The 17451-nt window shown below is 51.9% G+C and overlaps 1 protein-coding gene across 1 annotated transcript in view; it reads right to left on the bottom strand.

Annotated features, from left to right (window-relative positions):
- Nucleotides 1-8819: 8819 nt before the first annotated feature.
- LOC119954972 (differentially expressed in FDCP 6 homolog) overlaps nt 8820-17451 on the bottom strand; it is a 125965-nt gene continuing 117333 nt past the window's right edge. The window contains exons 10-11 of the mRNA XM_038780736.1: nt 12939-13029; nt 8820-9413 (exon numbers count right to left, since the gene is read on the bottom strand). Coding sequence (XP_038636664.1) covers nt 9178-9413; nt 12939-13029 — 327 coding nt within the window. The 3' untranslated portion in view covers nt 8820-9177. The remainder of the gene's footprint in view (nt 9414-12938; nt 13030-17451) is intronic.

Below are 17451 nucleotides of genomic sequence, written 5' to 3'. Positions count from 1 at the left end.
CTGATCGGAGCGGGAGTGTGGCCGACCTGGAGCTGGAGTGTGGCTGACCCGGAGCGGGAGTGTAGCCGGTCCGGAAGTGTGGCTGGTCCAGGGCGGGAGTGTGGCCGACCCGGAGCGGGAGTATGGCCAACCCGGAGAGGGAGTGTGGAAGACCCGGAGCGGAAGTGTGGTCGACCCGGAGTGGGAGTGTGGCTGGTCTTGAGCGGGAGTGTGGAAGACCCGGAGTGGGATTGTGGCCGATCCAGAACGGGTATGTGGAAGGCCCGGAGCGGGAGTGTCAAAGACTCGGAGCGGGAGTCTGGAAGACCCGGAGCGGGAGTGTGGCCGACCCGGAGCGGGAGTGTGGCCGACCCGGAGCGGGAGTGTGGCCGACCCGGAGCGGGAATGTAGCTGGTCCTAATCGAGAGTGTGGCGGACCAGGAGCGCGAGTGTGGAAGACCCGGCGCGGGACTGAGGCCGACCCGGAGCGGGAGTGTGGCCGATCCGGAACGGGTGTGTGGCCAGTCCAGAGCGGGAGTGTGGCTGATCTGGAGCTGGAGTGTGGCCGATCCGGAGCGGGAGTGTGGCCGACCCGGAGCGGGAGTATGGCCAACCCGGAGCGGGAGTGTGGAAGACCCGGAGCGGAAGTGTGGTCGACCCGGAGTGGGAGTGTGGCTGGTCTTGAGCGGGAGTGTGGAAGACCCGGAGTGGGATTGTGGCCGATCCAGAACGGGTATGTGGAAGGCCCGGAGCGGGAGTGTCGAAGACTCAGAGCGGGAGTCTGGAAGACCCGGAGCGGGAGTGTGGCCGACATTGTACAATGTGTGCAGGAGGGTTTCCTGACACAATATGTTGACAGGCCAACAAGAGGCGAGGCCACATTGGATTTGGTTTTGGGTAATGAACCAGGCCAGGTGTTAGATCTGGAGGTAGGTGAGCACTTTGGAAACAGTGACCACAATTCGGTGACCTTTACGTTAGTGATGGAAAGGGATAAGTATACCCCGCAGGGCAAGAGTTATAGCTGGGGGAAGGGCAATTATGATGCCATTAGACATGACTTAGGATGTGTTGGTTGGAGAAGTAGGCTGCAAGGGTTGGGCACACTGGATATGTGGAGCTTGTTCAAGGAACAGCTATTGCATGTGCTTGATAAGTACGTACCAGTCAGGCAGGGAGGAAGGGGTCGAGCGAGGGAACCGTGGTTTACCAAAGAAGTGGAATCTCTTGTTAAGAGGAAGAAGGAGGCCTATGTGAAGATGAGGCATGAAGTTTCAGTTGGGGCGCTTGATAGTTACAAGGAAGCGAGGAAGGATCTAAAGAGAGAGCTGAGACGAGCAAGGAGGGGACATGAGAAGTCTTTGGCAGGTAGGATCAAGGAAAACCCAAAAGCTTTCTATAGGTATGTCAGGAATAAAAGAATAACTAGGGTAAGAGTAGGGCCAGTCAAGGACAGTGGTGGGAAGTTGTGTGTGGAGGCTGAGGAGATAAGCGAGATACTAAATGAATACTTTTCGTCAGTATTCACTCAAGAAAAAGATAATATTGTGGAGGAGAATGCTGAGACCCAGGCTATTAGAATAGATGGCATTGAGGTGCGTAGGGAAGAAGTGTTGGCAATTCTGGACAAGGTGAAAATAGATAAGTCCCCGGGGCCGGATGGGATTTATCCTAGGATTCTCTGGGAAGCCAGGGAAGAGATTGCTGAGCCTTTGGCTTTGATTTTTAGGTCATCATTGGCTACAGGAATAGTGCCAGAGGACTGGAGGATAGCAAATGTGGTCCCTTTGTTCAAGAAGGGGAGTAGAGATAACCCCGGTAACTATAGGCCGGTGAGCCTAACGTCTGTGGTGGGTAAAGTCTTGGAGAGGATTATAAAAGATACGATTTATAATCATCTAGATAGGAATAATATGATTAGGGATAGTCAGCATGGTTTTGTGAAGGGTAGGTCATGCCTCACAAACCTTATCGAGTTCTTTGAGAAGGTGACTGAACAGGTAGACGAGGGTAGAGCAGTTGATGTGGTGTATATGGATTTCAGTAAAGCGTTTGATAAGGTTCCCCACGGTCGGCTATTGCAGAAAATACGGAGGCTGGGGATTGAGGGTGATTTAGAGATGTGGATCAGAAATTGGCTAGTTGAAAGAAGACAGAGAGTGGTAGTTGATGGGAAATGTTCAGAATGGAGTTCAGTTACGAGTGGCGTACCACAAGGATCTGTTCTGGGGCCGTTGCTGTTTGTCATTTTTATAAATGACCTAGAGGAGGGCGCAGAAGGATGGGTGAGTAAATTTGCAGACGACACTAAAGTCGGTGGAGTTGTAGACAGTGCGGAAGGATGTTGCAGGTTACAGAGGGACATAGATAAGCTGCAGAGCTGGGCTGAGAGGTGGCAAATGGAGTTTAATGTGGAAAAGTGTGAGGTGATTCACTTTGGAAAGAATAACAGGAATGCGGAATATTTGGCTAATGGTAAAATTCTTGGTAGTGTGGATGAGCAGAGGGATCTCGGTGTCCATGTACATAGATCCCTGAAAGTTGCCACCCAGGTTGATAGGGTTGTGAAGAAGGCCTATGGTGTGTTGGCCTTTATTGGTAGAGGGATTGAGTTCCGGAGCCATGAGGTCATGATGCAGCTGTACCAAACTCTGGTACGGCCGCATTTGGAGTATTGCGTACAGTTCTGGTCGCCTCATTATAGGAAGGACGTGGAAGCTTTGGAACGGGTGCAGAGGAGATTTACCAGGATGTTGCCTGGTATGGAGGGAAAATCTTATGAGGAAAGGCTGATGGACTTGAGGTTGTTTTCGTTAGAGAGAAGAAGGTTAAGAGGTGACTTAATAGAGGCATACAAAATGATCAGAGGGTTAGATAGGGTGGACAGCGAGAGCCTTCTCCCGCGGATGGAGGTGGCTAGCACGAGGGGACATAGCCATAAATTGAGGGGTAATAGATATAGGACAGAGGTCAGAGGTGGGTTTTTTACGCAAAGAGTGGTGAGGCCGTGGAATGCCCTACCTGCAACAGTAGTGAACTCGCCAACATTGAGGGCATTTAAAAATTTATTGGATAAGCATATGGATGATAAGGGCATAGTGTAGGTTAGATGGCCTTTAGTTTTTTTTTTCCATGTCGGTGCAACATCGAGGGCCGAAGGGCCTGTACTGCGCTGTATCGTTCTATGTCTAGGAGCGGGAGTGTGGCCGACCCGGAGCGGGAGTGTGGCCGACCCGGAGCGGGAATGTAGCTGGTCCTAAGCGAGAGTGTGGCGGACCAGGAGCGGGAGTGTGGAAGACCCGGAGCGGGACTGAGGCCGACCCGGAGCGGGAGTGTGGCCGATCCGGAACGGGTGTGTGGCCAGTCCAGAGCGGGAGTGTGGCTGATCTGGAGCTGGAGTGTGGCCGATCCGGAGCGGGAGTGTGGTTGACCCGGAGCTGGAGTGTGGCCGGTCCGGAACAGGAGTGTGGAAGACCCGTTAGGGAGTGTGGCCGGTCCGGAGCGCGAGTGTGGCCGACCCGGAGCGGGAGTGTGGCCGATCCGGAAGTGTGGCCTGTCCGGAGGAGGGAGTGTGGAAGATCCGGAGCGTGAGTGTGACCGACCCGGAGCGGGAGTGTGACCGACCCGGAGCGGGAGTGTGACCGACCCGGAGCGGGAATGTGGCTGGTCCGGAGCGGGAGTGTGACCGACCCGGAGCGGGAGTGTGACCGACCCGGAGCGGGAGTGTGACCGACCCGGAGCGGGAGTGTGACCGATCCGGAGCGGGAATGTGGCTGGTCCGGAGCGGGAGTGTGACCGACCCGGAGCGGGAGTGTGACCGACCCGGAGCGGGAGTGTGACCGATCCGGAGCGGGAATGTGGCTGGTCCGGAGCGCGAGTGTGGCCGGTCCGGAGCGGGAGTGTGGCAGACCCGGAGCGGGAGTGTGGCCGATCCGGAAGTGTGGCCTGTCCGGAGGAGGGTGTGGAAGATCCGGAGCGTGAGTGTGACCGACCCGGAGCGTGAGTGTGACCGACCCGGAGTGGGAGTGTGACCGACCCGGAGCGGGAATGTGGCTGGTCCGGAGCGGGAGTGTGACTGACCCGGAGCGGGAGTGTGACCGATCCGGAGCGGGAATGTGGCTGGTCTGGAGCGGGAGTGTGGCCGGTCCGAAGCGGGAGTGTGGCCGGTCCGGAGCGGGAGTGTGGCCGGTCCGGAGCGGGAGTGTGGCCGGTCCGGAGCGAGTGTGGCCGGTCCGGAGCGGGAGTGTGGCCGGTCCGGAGCGGGAGTGTGGCCGGTCCGGAGCGGGAGTGTGGCAGACCCGGAGCGGGAGTGTGGCAGACCCGGAGCGGGAGTGTGGCAGACCCGGAGCGGGAGTGTGGCAGACCCGGAGCGGGAGTGTGGCAGACCCGGAGCGGGAGTGTGGCCGGTCCGGAGCGGGAGTGTGGCCGGTCCGGAGCGGGAGTGTGGCCGGTCCGGAGCGGGAGTGTGGCCGGTCCGGAGCGGGAGTGTGGCAGACCCGGAGCAGGAGTGTGGCCGGTCCGGAGCGGGAGTGTGGCCGGTCCGGAGCGGGAGTGTGGCCGGTCCGGAGCGGGAGTGTGGCCGGTCCGGAGCGGGAGTGTGGCCGGTCCGGAGCGTGAGTGTGGCCGACCCGGAGCGTGAGTGTGGCCGACCCGGAGCGGGAGTGTGGCCGACCCGGAGCCGGAGTGTGGCCGGTCCGGAGCGGGAGTGAGGCCGGTCCGGAGCGGGGGTGTGGCCGATTCGGAGCGGGAGTGTGGCCGATCCGGAGCGGGAGCGTGGCCGATCCGGAGCGGGAGTGTGGCAGACCCGGAGCGGGAGTGTGGCCGACCCGGAGCCGGAGTGTGGCCGGTCCGGAGCGGGAGTGAGGTCGGTCCGGAGCGGGGGTGTGGCCGATTCGGAGCGGGAGTGTGGCCGATCCGGAGCGGGAGCGTGGCCGATTCGGAGCGGGTGTGTGGCAGACCCGGAGCGGGAGTGTGGCAGACCCGGAGCGGGAGTGTGGCCGATTCGGAGCGGGAGTGTGGCAGACCCGGCGGGAGTGTGGAAGACCCAGACCGGGAGTGTGGCCGGTCCGGAGCGGGAGTGTGGCCGGTCCGGAGCGGGAGTGTGGCCGGTCCGGAGCGCGGGTTTGGTCGGTCAGGAGCTCTTGCTGCTGCTGTGAGCTCTGTGTAAATTGCTTCTTCAGCAGTGGCTCGGCAGCCACAGTATCTGTGAGGGCAGAAAGACCCGCCCATGCTGCTCAGGTATTTTCTTTCTAGAAATCTCTCCTTCAGTCTCTTGGCACCTTCCTTTGGGGCTTACCTCACTGGCAAGCAAGTTATTTCTTGTTTTTACAAACGTGCATTCCCATTTTCTGTATCACCCGCAGTGGGACATGTCCTTCCAAATTAGCAATTACACTTTTGCAAACATACCATAGTTTAAGTTTCAATTTCATTCTTACATAATGTGTCACATGCATTGGCATGGATTCCAGCCAGAGTTACATATGGGTCTGTGTGCCGAGTCTGGGTTGCTACTGGAGACATGTCTGCACAGTAAACAACAGTGGCAGGCACACTTCCTTCATTCCTTCATCGTCAGCAGTAAAACACAAGGCTGACATTGTGTTGGTGGAACTGTACATTTAACTCCATCCCTCTCTCCACGGCAAAGCACATATTAAAGGAAAGCAGGCCCACATTGGGGCAGTGCAGTGGATAGCTCTGCTGCCTCACGGCACTGAGGACCCGGGTTTGATCCCAGCCCTGGGTCTGTCTGGGGTTTGCACATTCTCCCCCTGTCTGCGTTGAATCTCACCCCCCCCACAACCCAAAGATGTGCAGGATAGGTGCATCGGCCATGCTGAACTGCCCCTTAATTGGAAAAAAAATTGGGCACTCTAAATTTTAAAATATCACAGTTAAACACAGACGCTGAAGTGCTGGCTAAGTTAGCGGCGGGGCGGCTGGAAGGATGCGTCCCGGGGGTGGTTGCAGAGGATCAAATGGGGTTCGTGAAGGGCACATAACACTTGAGCAACATAAGGCAATTATTTTATTCATTCATGGGATGTGGGCATCGCAGGCTGTGCCCATTACTAGGGGACATAGGATTACGGTGCGAGGGACAAAGTTTAGAGGGGATGTGCGACGGAAGTTTATTTACGCAGAGGGTAGTGGGTGTGTCATGTGAGAGTACCTTTAAGAAATGGGTGTTTACTACTGCAGTGATGTCAGAGAGTGGGTGGAGCTGGGCTGTCTGTCAGCTTTTTAACTTTAGTTTTAGGCTGTTTTCTGCAGGCTGTGTTTTCAGTGTTGGGGCTGAAGCCAGACAGAGCGGGTGTACTGTTGATCTCTCTGCCATGAAAAGACTATCGCTTGATCATTTGGTGAATTCAGAATTATAAATATTCTCAGTAGTGAATGTAAACCTAATGTGCTTCTGTTAAAGGTGTTTCTTTTGTCTTCTGGATGTTGTTTGGGAAGTTATTAAGCATTACTTAGTGTTGTATTCTTTGGGAGTTGTATTTGAATTAATTGTTGCTAAGATGTTCACTGTATGTTTTAAAAAGGTTAACTTGAGTTCATAGAATAAACATTGTTTTGCTTTAAAAAATACTTTTCCATTTCTGCTGTACCACACCTATAAAGTGGGCCGTGTGCTCCCCATACCACAATCTATTAAAAGTTTTGGGTCACGCGAACTCCATGATACGCTTTGGGGCTCTCTAAACCCTGGCCCATAACAGATGCCTGGAACTCGCTACCGGAGGAGGTGCTGGACGTTTAAGGGGCGTCTTGACAAATACATGAATAGGATGGGAATAGAGGGATACGGACTCCGGAAGTGTAGAAGGTTTTAGTTTAGACGGACAGCATGGTCGGCGCAGGGCTGTAGGGCCTGTTCCTGTGCTGTACTTTTCTTTGTTTGAGTCCAGTGATTATATTCAGGTTATTTAACAACATGGGGCGTCGCAGTCAAGTCTGTTCCTGCCCTCACCCCTGTCAGTGACAGTGACTAGTAACAGCAGAATTTGTTCATAGTTACTTGGTCAGGGTTACTGAAGTTAATTGTATTGTTCTCCTCCCACCGACCCTCCCCAGCACTGCCTGTGATCTTGTGCCCCGGTGCAGACCATGGATCTTGGTGTAAGTGAATGGACCTCGAGTGAGTTAAAATCTCACTCCCAAAAGCCAGAAACCTCTGGCATCAAATCAGAAAAACAGAGCCCCGATCTACCTCTCATTTGGTCTTTGCGAAATAGTGCAATTGTCGAATGAGCTCCATTTACATCACTTTGAGGCAACATACATTGTTGTGTCACACCCACTTTTACTGTCTGTTAGACCTCCGTTCTCTCCTCCTTTTCTCCATTGCAAGAATGTTCAGGCTGGTAGGAGGATGACAGCTCAGGGTACACGTGGAAATAAAGAAAGTTGTGTTGGTGTGGGAATGGTGGGTTGGTGCCTCCATCAGAAGCCCCCTTTTGACTGGGGGGACTCTCCCCGTAAGGCCCAGTGACCTCTTTTACCTATCCCTACTGCCATCGTGGTTTCCCGCCCCCACCCCCATGCCCCCCTCCCCCCAGACACTCCTGAGATCCCAATTGTACTGCACATAGAATCATTGAATCTCTAAAGTGCAGACGGAGGCCAATCGGCCTATCGAGTCTACATCGACCCTTGAGACGAGCACCCTGCCTAGGCCACGCCCCCATCCCATGACCCCCACAGGCATTCCTTACACTCTCCACGCTGGCTCCCTGTCACTTACCTTGTCTGTTGTTTCTCAGCACTTGGTGCCAGGTCGCTCTCTGCAGTGCCTCTTCTGGCCACCGTGGCGCTGTGCCTGGAGGGACAGGCGAGCTGCTGGTCAATCTGATTTATCAGGTGCTCTCCAAGGTGGATTTTCTTCCCGAGTGAGGGATGGAAGCCCACTTTATACCAATTAACGCTTGTTAGAGCATAATATGGCACTGGGCTGCTGGAGTCAGCGGGGATGTGTTCCCTGTCGGCTTTTCTGATGGAGGCAAAGCACCCCCAATCCTAAAAATTCAGGCTAATGTCTCCACCCCCACATTCTGTCCTTACCTCTGTAGTCACCTCTTGCCTCCTGGCATTTGAACCTTTCACCTGCTAGCATCTAAATCCTGACACAACTCTCAAATCGCAAATGGATCACCGCTAAGTTTCCACTTCAACGGACAAGCCAACTAGCCAACCTCTTCTCTCTTTACTCAAGTCATTCGACCCTCCAAATCAGAGCCTTTAATCCTCTCTGAGCAGCACCAACATTTTGCGGCCATTAGCTGACTGGAGCTGGACATTGTCTCATTGTCTCCAGGGACCGGGGTTGCCAACCCTCCAGGAATTGGCCTGGAGCCTCTAGGAATTGAAGAACAATCTCCAGGACGCTGGTGTGCGTGACCCTGGAGAAAAAAAATTATAGTGATATTAAAAAAAAGATTTTCTTTGAACATTTCTCTTTCCAAAATATAAAAATATTGAAAATGGGGGGGGGGGGGGGGGGAAGAAATGACAGTCAAGCATCATCCAATTGGCTAATTGGTCTTTTTGCTTTCCAATGGGTGGAGGATGGCCATTCATCACAAGGATGGATCTGTGGGCTGAATAATGGAGTGGTGGAGGGGTAAGGGTTGGCAGGGAGGGGGGGAAGCCAAGTGATGAAACCTTCAGAAATAAATTTAATTACAGCTGGCAACCCTAAACCCTTTTCCTCAATCCCAGTAATGCCCCACTCATTAAGATCTTTCTGAACATACTGACGTTTTATGGAATAATTCTCCACAGCACTAAAAATATAACAGAAACGGGGAGAAAAAAAGCAAGGCAACATGGAGGATTGCAGTTAGTGATGATTCTTTATCATTAGTTGAATTTTAGTGAAGACCCAATTTCTTCAGGGAGCAGTTTGGAGTCCGTTTATGTTGATGGGTCAGTCCATGCTGCTATTGACTACTCCAGCCTGCCCCCCTACCCCCCACCACTGGGCTCACCATGTCCAAGGCTCCCGTTTCAATGAATATAACAGCCCTCCCAGATGTGCAGACAGCAGATGTTGTAACCTGTACGACACACTGAAAGCCCAGCGGACTGAGAGAGGGATCACATTGCGATTCAGTGCTGGTACCCTGTGTGGGGTTGCAAGGGAATTCTTCCCATCTTCCTCGCCAGTCCATGCTGCCTCCGTGGTCATTTGACCTAGGGGGGCGTCGCCCCCATCAATGACACATTCTTCATATATTTCTCTATGTTCTCGTAATCCTCAGAGTCGGACTCCGACGTCTCCGCGGAGACCTGCGTCGAGTTCTTGGGATCGTCGTTCCTGTCCTGCGGCCTTACTTTCTGATTGTTTTTCTTAAAGCTGAATTCTTTAGAGGTGAAGGCCCCACCTCCTCTGTGGCTCAGGATGTCGCTGCTATGCTGATTCTGGGCAGCTGTAACGCAAGGGTCACACATTTTACAACAACAACTTGCATTTATATAGTGTCTTTAATGCAGTAAAGCTTCCAAATAGGTTTCGCCATTAAAATGAAATTTGACACTTAGCCACATCAGGAGGTATTAGGTGGGTTTTACCGAGGGGACTAAAAGGAAGAGAACAAGGTGGAGAGGGCAATGAGGTTCAGGGAAACAATTCCAGAGTTTAGGGTTGAATGGATGGCTTGGAGTGACAGATATCGGAATTGGAGGAGCATCAAAACCTTGGGGGCCTATAGGGTTAGGGCAGCTTACAGAGATATTGAGGGATGAGACCATGGGACCAATTGAAATGAAAATGAAATGAAAATCGCTTATTGTCACAAGTAGGCTTCAAATGAAGTTACTGTGAAAAGCCCCTAGTCGCCACATTCCGGCGCCTGTTCGGGGAGGCTGGTACGGGAATTGAACCGTGCTGCTGGCCTGCTTGGTCTGCTTTCAAAGCCAGCGATTTAGCCCTGTGCTAAACAGCCCCTTGAAAACAAGAATGAGAATTTTTAAATCAAAGGTGTTGTTGGGGCAGGATCCAATGTGGTTAGCACTACTGCCTCACAGCGCCAGGGAACCGGGTTCAATATGTGGTTAACACTACTGCCTCACAGTACCAAGGAACCGGATTGAATATGTGGTTAGCACTACTGCCTCACAGTGCCAGGGAACCGGGTTCAATACGTGGTTAGCACTACTGCCTCACAGTGCCAGGGAACCGGGTTCAATACATGGTTAGCACTACTGCCTCACAGTGCCAGGGAACCGGGTTGAATATGTGGTTAGCACTACTGCCTCACAGTGCCAGGGAACCGGGTTCAATACATGGTTAGCACGACTGCCTCAGTGCCAAGGAACCGGGTTAAATATGTGGTTAGCACTACTGCCTCACAGTGCCAGGGAACCGGGTTCAATACGTGGTTAGCATGACTGCCTCAGTGCCAAGGAACCGGGTTAAATATGTGGTTAGCACTACTGCCTCACAGTGCCAGGGAACCGGGTTCAATACGTGGTTAGCATGACTGCCTCAGTGCCAAGGAACCGGGTTAAATATGTGGTTAGCACTGCTGCCTCAGTGCCAGGGAACCGGGTTCAATTCCAGCCTTGAGTGGCTATGGAGTTTACACGTTCTCCCTGTTTTTATGTGGGTTTCTCCAGGTGCTCCGGTTTCCTCCACACTCCAAAGATGTGCAGGTTAGGTGGATTGGCCATGCTAAATTGCTCCTTAGTGTCCACAATTGCCCTTAGTGTTGGGTGGGGTTACTGGGTTATGGGGATAGGGTGGAGGTGTTGACCTTGGGTAGGGTGCTCTTTCCAAGAGCCGGTGCAGACTCGATGGGCCGAATGGCCTCCTTCTGCACTGTAAATTCTATGTGCGAGGCTGTCAGGAATCATCACATCCAGTCACACATGGAGCTCTGCCAGCTCTCAGTACTATCATTTCCACCAGGAATGAATCCCAGATAAGCCATTACATTCTCACAGTGGGGATTAAGGCTATGGATATGAGGATGGCTCATCTCCATAGATTCCATTTGCCACCCAGTCAGAAAAATGGCTGCTCCATTTCACCATCAAATGTTTGGGAGGGGAAGGGTTATGGAACCAAGAAAAGGGAGTGAAAGAAAGAAAACGTAAGACAAAAATGTGAAGAGTGGGAGGTACAGGCATGTGGTAAAGGAAACAAGCCTTCAGTGGTTTGAAGGGCAAGTAACGAAGAACTGGCCAACACAGTGGCCCACTACACAGGCATGGCCCATTGTACAGGCATGGCCCACTGCACACGCATGGCCCACTGCACAGGCATGGCCCATTGCACAGGCATGGCCCACCGTACAGGCATGGCCCACCGTACAGGCATGGCCCACCGCACACGCATGGCCCACTGCACACGCATGGCCCACTGCACAGGCATGGCCCACTGCACAGGCATGGCCCACTGCACAGGCATGGCCCACTGCACAGGCATGGCCCACTGCACAGGCATGGCCCACTGCACAGGCATGGCCCACTGCACACGCATGGCCCACTGCACTGACTGCAGATAAAGGTAGAACCCCCGGGGTTAGCTCATGTTGATAAACTGTACGCGCCAATGGGCAATGAGGACCCAGGCCTGAATCCACACCTGTAACTTAACAGTTGATAGTGAGAAACCCATGACAGTGGGGTAAAAAGGTTTGGGCACCCAGCTGTACAAAGAACTAACAGCTGGTAAACAGACGCAAAACTGCACATGGAATTGATGAAGGAATATTGGCTTTGAGGGGGCCACAAGAGGCAGGAGGTTACAGATGCAGAGCTTGTCTGGGATACTGAGGAAGAAAAACATCGGCCTTGGATAGGCAGCACGGTAGTATAGTGGTTAGCACCAGGGGCTGGTTTAGCACAGGGCTAAATCGCTGGCTTTTAAAGCAGAACAAGGCAGACCAGCAGCACGGCTCAATTCCCGTACCTGCCTCCCCGAACAGGCGCCGGAATGTGGCGACTAGGGACTTTTCACAGTAACTTCATTTGAAGCCTACTTGTGACAATAAGCGATTTTCATTCATTTCATTCACTGTGGTTTCACAGCGCCAAGGTCCCAGGTTCGATTCCCTGCTGGGTTACTGTCTGTGCGGAATCTACATGTTCATCCTGTGTCTGCGTGGGTTTCCTCCGGGTGCTCCGGTTTCCACCCACAGTCCAAAGATGTGCAGGTTAGGTGGATTGGCCATGATAAATTGCCCTTAGTGTCCAAAAAGATAGTAGGGGTTATTGGGTTAGGGGGATAGGGTGGAAGTGTGGGCTTAAGTGGGTCAGTGCAGGAGGCCGAATGGCCTCCTTCTGCACTGTATATTCTGTGTATGTTGGCGAGGTTGCAGCACAGCTTCATTTAAATGATAACGGGGGTTAGAGAGTTAAATGACGAGGACATGTTTACAGACACGATGGGCAAAGGGCCTCTTGCAATGCTGTAAATGTGATTGAACATCACGGATGGCACGGTGACACAGTGTTTAGCACTACTACCTCACAGCGCCAGGGATCCGGGTTCAATTCCGGCCTTGGGCGACTATGAAGTTTGCATGCTCCCCGCATGCCTGTGTGGGTTTGCTCCGGGTGCTCCGTTTCCTCCCACAGTCCAACGATGTGCAGGTTAGGTGGATTGGCCATGATAAATTGCCCCTTAGTGTCCAGGGATTTGCAGGTTAGGTGGGGTTACGTTGATAATGTGCGGGAGTGGGTCCATGTCGGGTGCTCTTTCAGAGAGTCGGTGCAGACTCAATGGGCTGAATGGCCTGCTTCTGCACTAAAGGGAGGAGATAATTGGCAGACACCCTCCTCCTATAAACTCCATGGCAACCCACGGGAGGTGTCAGAACCACTGCAAATCCTACTCCACCACATCTCCTTCAACCAAATTCATCCACACCACTTTCCCCCAGGAAACATCACTTGTTATTCTGGATTGCCCAATCCCCTCAGCAGACACACACTCAGATTTTCCTTACCCCCGGGTATGACTGGCTTCATCAGTCGGTTCAACTGCACATTCCAATGTTTAACGTCTAGACTTGCTCGCTTCCGCCTCCTCTCTGCCACCTGGGGAGAAGAGAACTTGTCAAAATGGCTGGATACAGCAGGACATAGATAGGTTGGAGACGTGGGCAGAGAAATGGCAAATGGAGTTTAATCCGGACAAACATGAGGTAATGCATTTTGGTAGGTCAAACATAGAGGGGAAATATACCGTAAATGGTAAAACTCTTAGAAATATAGAAAGTCAGGGAGATCTGGGCGTGCAGGTCCACAGATCTTTGAAGGTGGCAACACAAGTGGACAAGGTAGTCAAGAAAGCATACGGATGGGGGCATTGGTAACTGCGCCTCTGCCATTCCCGCTGGCACGGTACTCCGTGGCGGTTCTGAGAATCTGGGGGCAATGGAGGAGACATGTGGGAGCAGAGGGAGCATTGGTCTGGTCCCCAATCTGGAATACTCACCGGTTTGCCCCGGGAAGTATGGATGAGGGGTTCCGGATATGGCGGAGAGCAGGGATTGAGAGGATGGTGGACATGTTTATCGAGGGGAGCTTTCTGAGTATGAGGGCACTAGAGGAGAAGTTTGGGTTCGCTGCAATCCATGTGATGTAGGTACACCCATAGTGCTGTTAGGGAGGGGGTTCCTGGATTTTGACCCAGTGACAGTGAAGGAACAGCAATATAGAACATAGAACAGTACAGCACAGAACAGGCCCTTCGGCCCTCGATGTTGTGCCGAGCAATGCTCACCCTACTTAACCCACGTAACCCGTATACCCCTAACCCAACAATCCCCCCATTAACCTTACACTACGGGCAATTTAGCATGGCCAATCCACCTAACCCGCACATCTTTGGACTGTGGGAGGAAACCGGAGCACCCGGAGGAAACCCACGCACACACGGGGAGGACGTGCAGACTCCACACAGACAGTGACCCAGCCGGGAATCGAACCTGGGACCCTGGAGCTGTGAAGCATTGATGCTAACCACCATGCTACCGTGAGGCCCCAAGTCAGGAGGATGAGTGGCTTGGAGGGGAACGTCCAGGTGGTGGTATTCCCATTTGTCTGCTGTCCTTGTCTTCTAGGTGCTAGAGGTCACGGCTTTGAAAGGTGTTGTCAAAGGAGCCTCAGTGACTTCCTGCAGTGTATCGTGTAGATGCTACGTACTGTGCATTGCTGGTGGAGGGAGTGAATGTTTTTGGATGGGGTGCCAGTGAAATGGGCTGTTTTGTCCTGGATAGTGTCGAGCTTTTTGAATGTTGTTGGAGTTGCACATCATCCAGGCAAGTGAAGAATATTCCATCACACTCCTGACTTGTGCCTTGTAGATGGTGGACAGGCTTTGCGGAGTCAGGAGGTGAGCTATTCTCTGCAGGATTCTCAGCCTCTGATCTGCCCTGGAAGCCATTCTATTTATATGACTCATCCAGATCAGTTTCTGGTCAATGGTGATCCCCTTCTCCCCCCAGGAGAGTGGTGATGGGGTATTCGGTGATGGTAAGTTGATGAGATGTGAGTATTCCTGACAAGATTAGTATTTGTTGACCATCTATAATTGCCCTTGAGAAGGTGGTGGTCAATTGCTGAATGTCATGGGGAGGTGCTGAGAATTAAAGAATGGTTACAGCACGAGGGTGGGAGGCATTCACTCCATCAGGTCTGTACTGGCCCTCTGAAAGAGCAATTCACCTAATGAAATGAAAATCGCTTATTGTCACGAGTAGGCTTCAATGAAGTTACTGTGAAAAGCCCCTAGTCGCCACATTCCGGCGCCTGTCCGGGGAGGCTGGTACGGGAATCGAACCGTGCTGCTGGCCTGCTTTAGTGATTTAGCCGGGTGAGCTAAACCAGCATTTTACAGATTCTGGACTCAACATTTGAATTTAACAATTGTTAGGTCATGGACTCTGTCCTCCATTTTGATTCTGTCTTTTCTGCCAAGTGCTAGTCTACACCTTGTTCTCACTTTCGGACAGAGCTGTTCATTTTCTGCCATTTACACTCCCTCTGGATAATGCTTTGTTTCTTTGCTACAATCACTGCCATTCCCTTTGTCTTGTGTTCCAGGACATCTGTCTGTTCTGTCCTCTACCCTATCCCAGACCTCCCCTGATATTCTTCCTTTCCTCTTCTCGCTTTTTCCAGCGCATCATGGTTTCAACCCGCCTTCAACCTGAAACGTTAACCACGGAGACTGCCAGACCTGCTGAGTTTTTCCAGCACTTCCTGCTTTATTCCAGATGAGCATCTGGGCAAGCATTTAAATCACCAAGGATTAGTAGGCGATGGACAAAGTGCTGGTAAATGGGATTAGTATAGATTGTATTTGATGGTGAGCATAGTCATGGTGGGCCGAAGGGTCTGTTTCTGGGCTGTCTGATTCTCTGTCCAGCATCTGCAACATTTTTGCTTTTATTCTCTCTTTGTATTTGGGACTCAGATCTATATTCAGCCCATCCCTTCAACAATTCTTGTGCTTTATTTCCTTCCTGTTTCCATTAGAAAGATTATCTCACCATTGAAATAGAATTAGAGAAATAGAGCACACAACAGGCCCTTCGGCCCACGATGTTGTGCTAGGTTAACCTTTTGTCCTAGGTCAATCATAGAATTTTGGACACTAAAGGCAATTTATCATGACCAATCCACCCAACCTGCTCATCTTTGGACTGTGGGAGGAAACAGGAGTACCCGGAGGAAACCCACGCACACACAGGGAGGATGTGCAGACTCCACACAGACAGTGTCCCAAGTCGAAATCAAACTTGGGACCCTGGAGCTGTGAAGAAATTGTGCTTTCCACAATGCTACCATGCTACCCTTAAGAAGAAATTAATCTACACTCCATTATTCTACCCTAATCCATGTACCTATCCAATAGCCGCTTGAAAGTCCCTAACGTTTCCGACTCAACTACTTCCACAGGCAGTGCATTCCATGCCCCCACTACTCTCTGGGTAAAGAATATACCTCTGACATCCCCCCTATATCTTCCACCATTTACCTTAAATTTATGTCCCCTTGTAATGGTTTGTTCCACCCGGGGAAAAAGTCTCTGACTGTCTACTCTATCTATTCCCCTGATCATCTTATAAACCTCTATCAAGTTGCCCCTCCCTTCTCCGTTCTAATGAGAAAAGACCTAGCACCCTCAACCTTTGCTCGTAAGACCTACTCTCCATTCCAGGCAACATCCTGGTAAATCTCCTTTGCGCCTTTTCCAAAGCTTCCACATTCTTTCTAAAATGAGGTGACCAGCACTTCACACAGTACTCTAAATGTGGCCTGACCAAGGTTTTGTACAGCTGCATCATCACCTCACGGCTCTTAAATTCAATCCCTCTGCTAATGAACGCTAGCACACCATAGGCCTTCTTCGCAGCTCTATCCACTTGAGTGGCAACTTTCAAAGATCTATGAACATAGACCCCAAGATCTCTCTGCTCCTCCACATTGCCAAGAACCCTACCGTTAACCCTGTATTCCGCATTCATATTTGTCCTTCCAAAATGGACAACTTCACACTTGTCAGGGTTAAACTCCATCTGCCACTTCTCAGCCCAGCTCTGCATCCTATCTATGTCTCTTTAAAGCCGAAAACAGCCCTCCTCACTATCCACAACTCCACCAATCTTCGTATCATCTGCAAATTTACTGACCCACACTTCAACTCCCTCATCCAAGTCATCAATGAAAATCACAAACAGCAGAGGATCCAGAACTGATCCCTGCGGTACGCCACTGGTAACTGGGCTCCAGGCTGAATATTTGCCATCCACCACCACTCGCTGACTTCTGTTGGTTAGCCAGTTCGTTATCCAACTGGCCAAATTTCCCACTATCCCATGCCTCCTTACTTTCTGCATAAGCCTACCATGGGGAACCTTATCAATTACCTTACTAAAATCCATGTACACTACATCCACTGCTTTACCTTCATCCACATGCTTGGTCACCTCCTCAAAGAAGTCAATAAGACTTGTAAGGCAAGACCTACCCCTCACAAATCCGTGCTGACTATCCCTAATCAAGCAGTGTCTTTCCCGATGCTCAGAAATCCTATCCCTCATTACCCTTTCCATTACGTTGAAGTCTGGTGGCACAGTGGTTAGCACTGCTGCCTCACAGCTCCAGGGGCATGGGTTCAATTCTGGTCTCGGGTGGCCGAGTGTGGAGTTTACACTTTCTCCCAAACCTGTGTGGGTTTCCTCCGGGTTAGGTGGGGTTATGAGGATGCAAGGGATAGGGCAGGGGCCTGGGTAGGGTGCTCTTTCAGAGGTTGTTGCAGACTCGATGGGCCAAATGGCCTCCTTCTGCACTGTGGAGATTATGATTTCTGCTAAACCCTGGAGATTAAATTTAGGGAGTGGGTAGGGTGCGAAACCTGCTTGTACAGGCATCATGGATGGGTGGTTAGCATTGATGCATTTGAGGGAAAGACAGATTAGCATATGAGATAGAAAGTAATAGAAGGATATA

Source organism: Scyliorhinus canicula, chromosome 20 (genome assembly GCF_902713615.1).
Source record: "Scyliorhinus canicula chromosome 20, sScyCan1.1, whole genome shotgun sequence".
NCBI lineage: Eukaryota > Metazoa > Chordata > Chondrichthyes > Carcharhiniformes > Scyliorhinidae > Scyliorhinus > Scyliorhinus canicula.
This window is presented reverse-complemented; position numbering and strand designations above follow the sequence as displayed.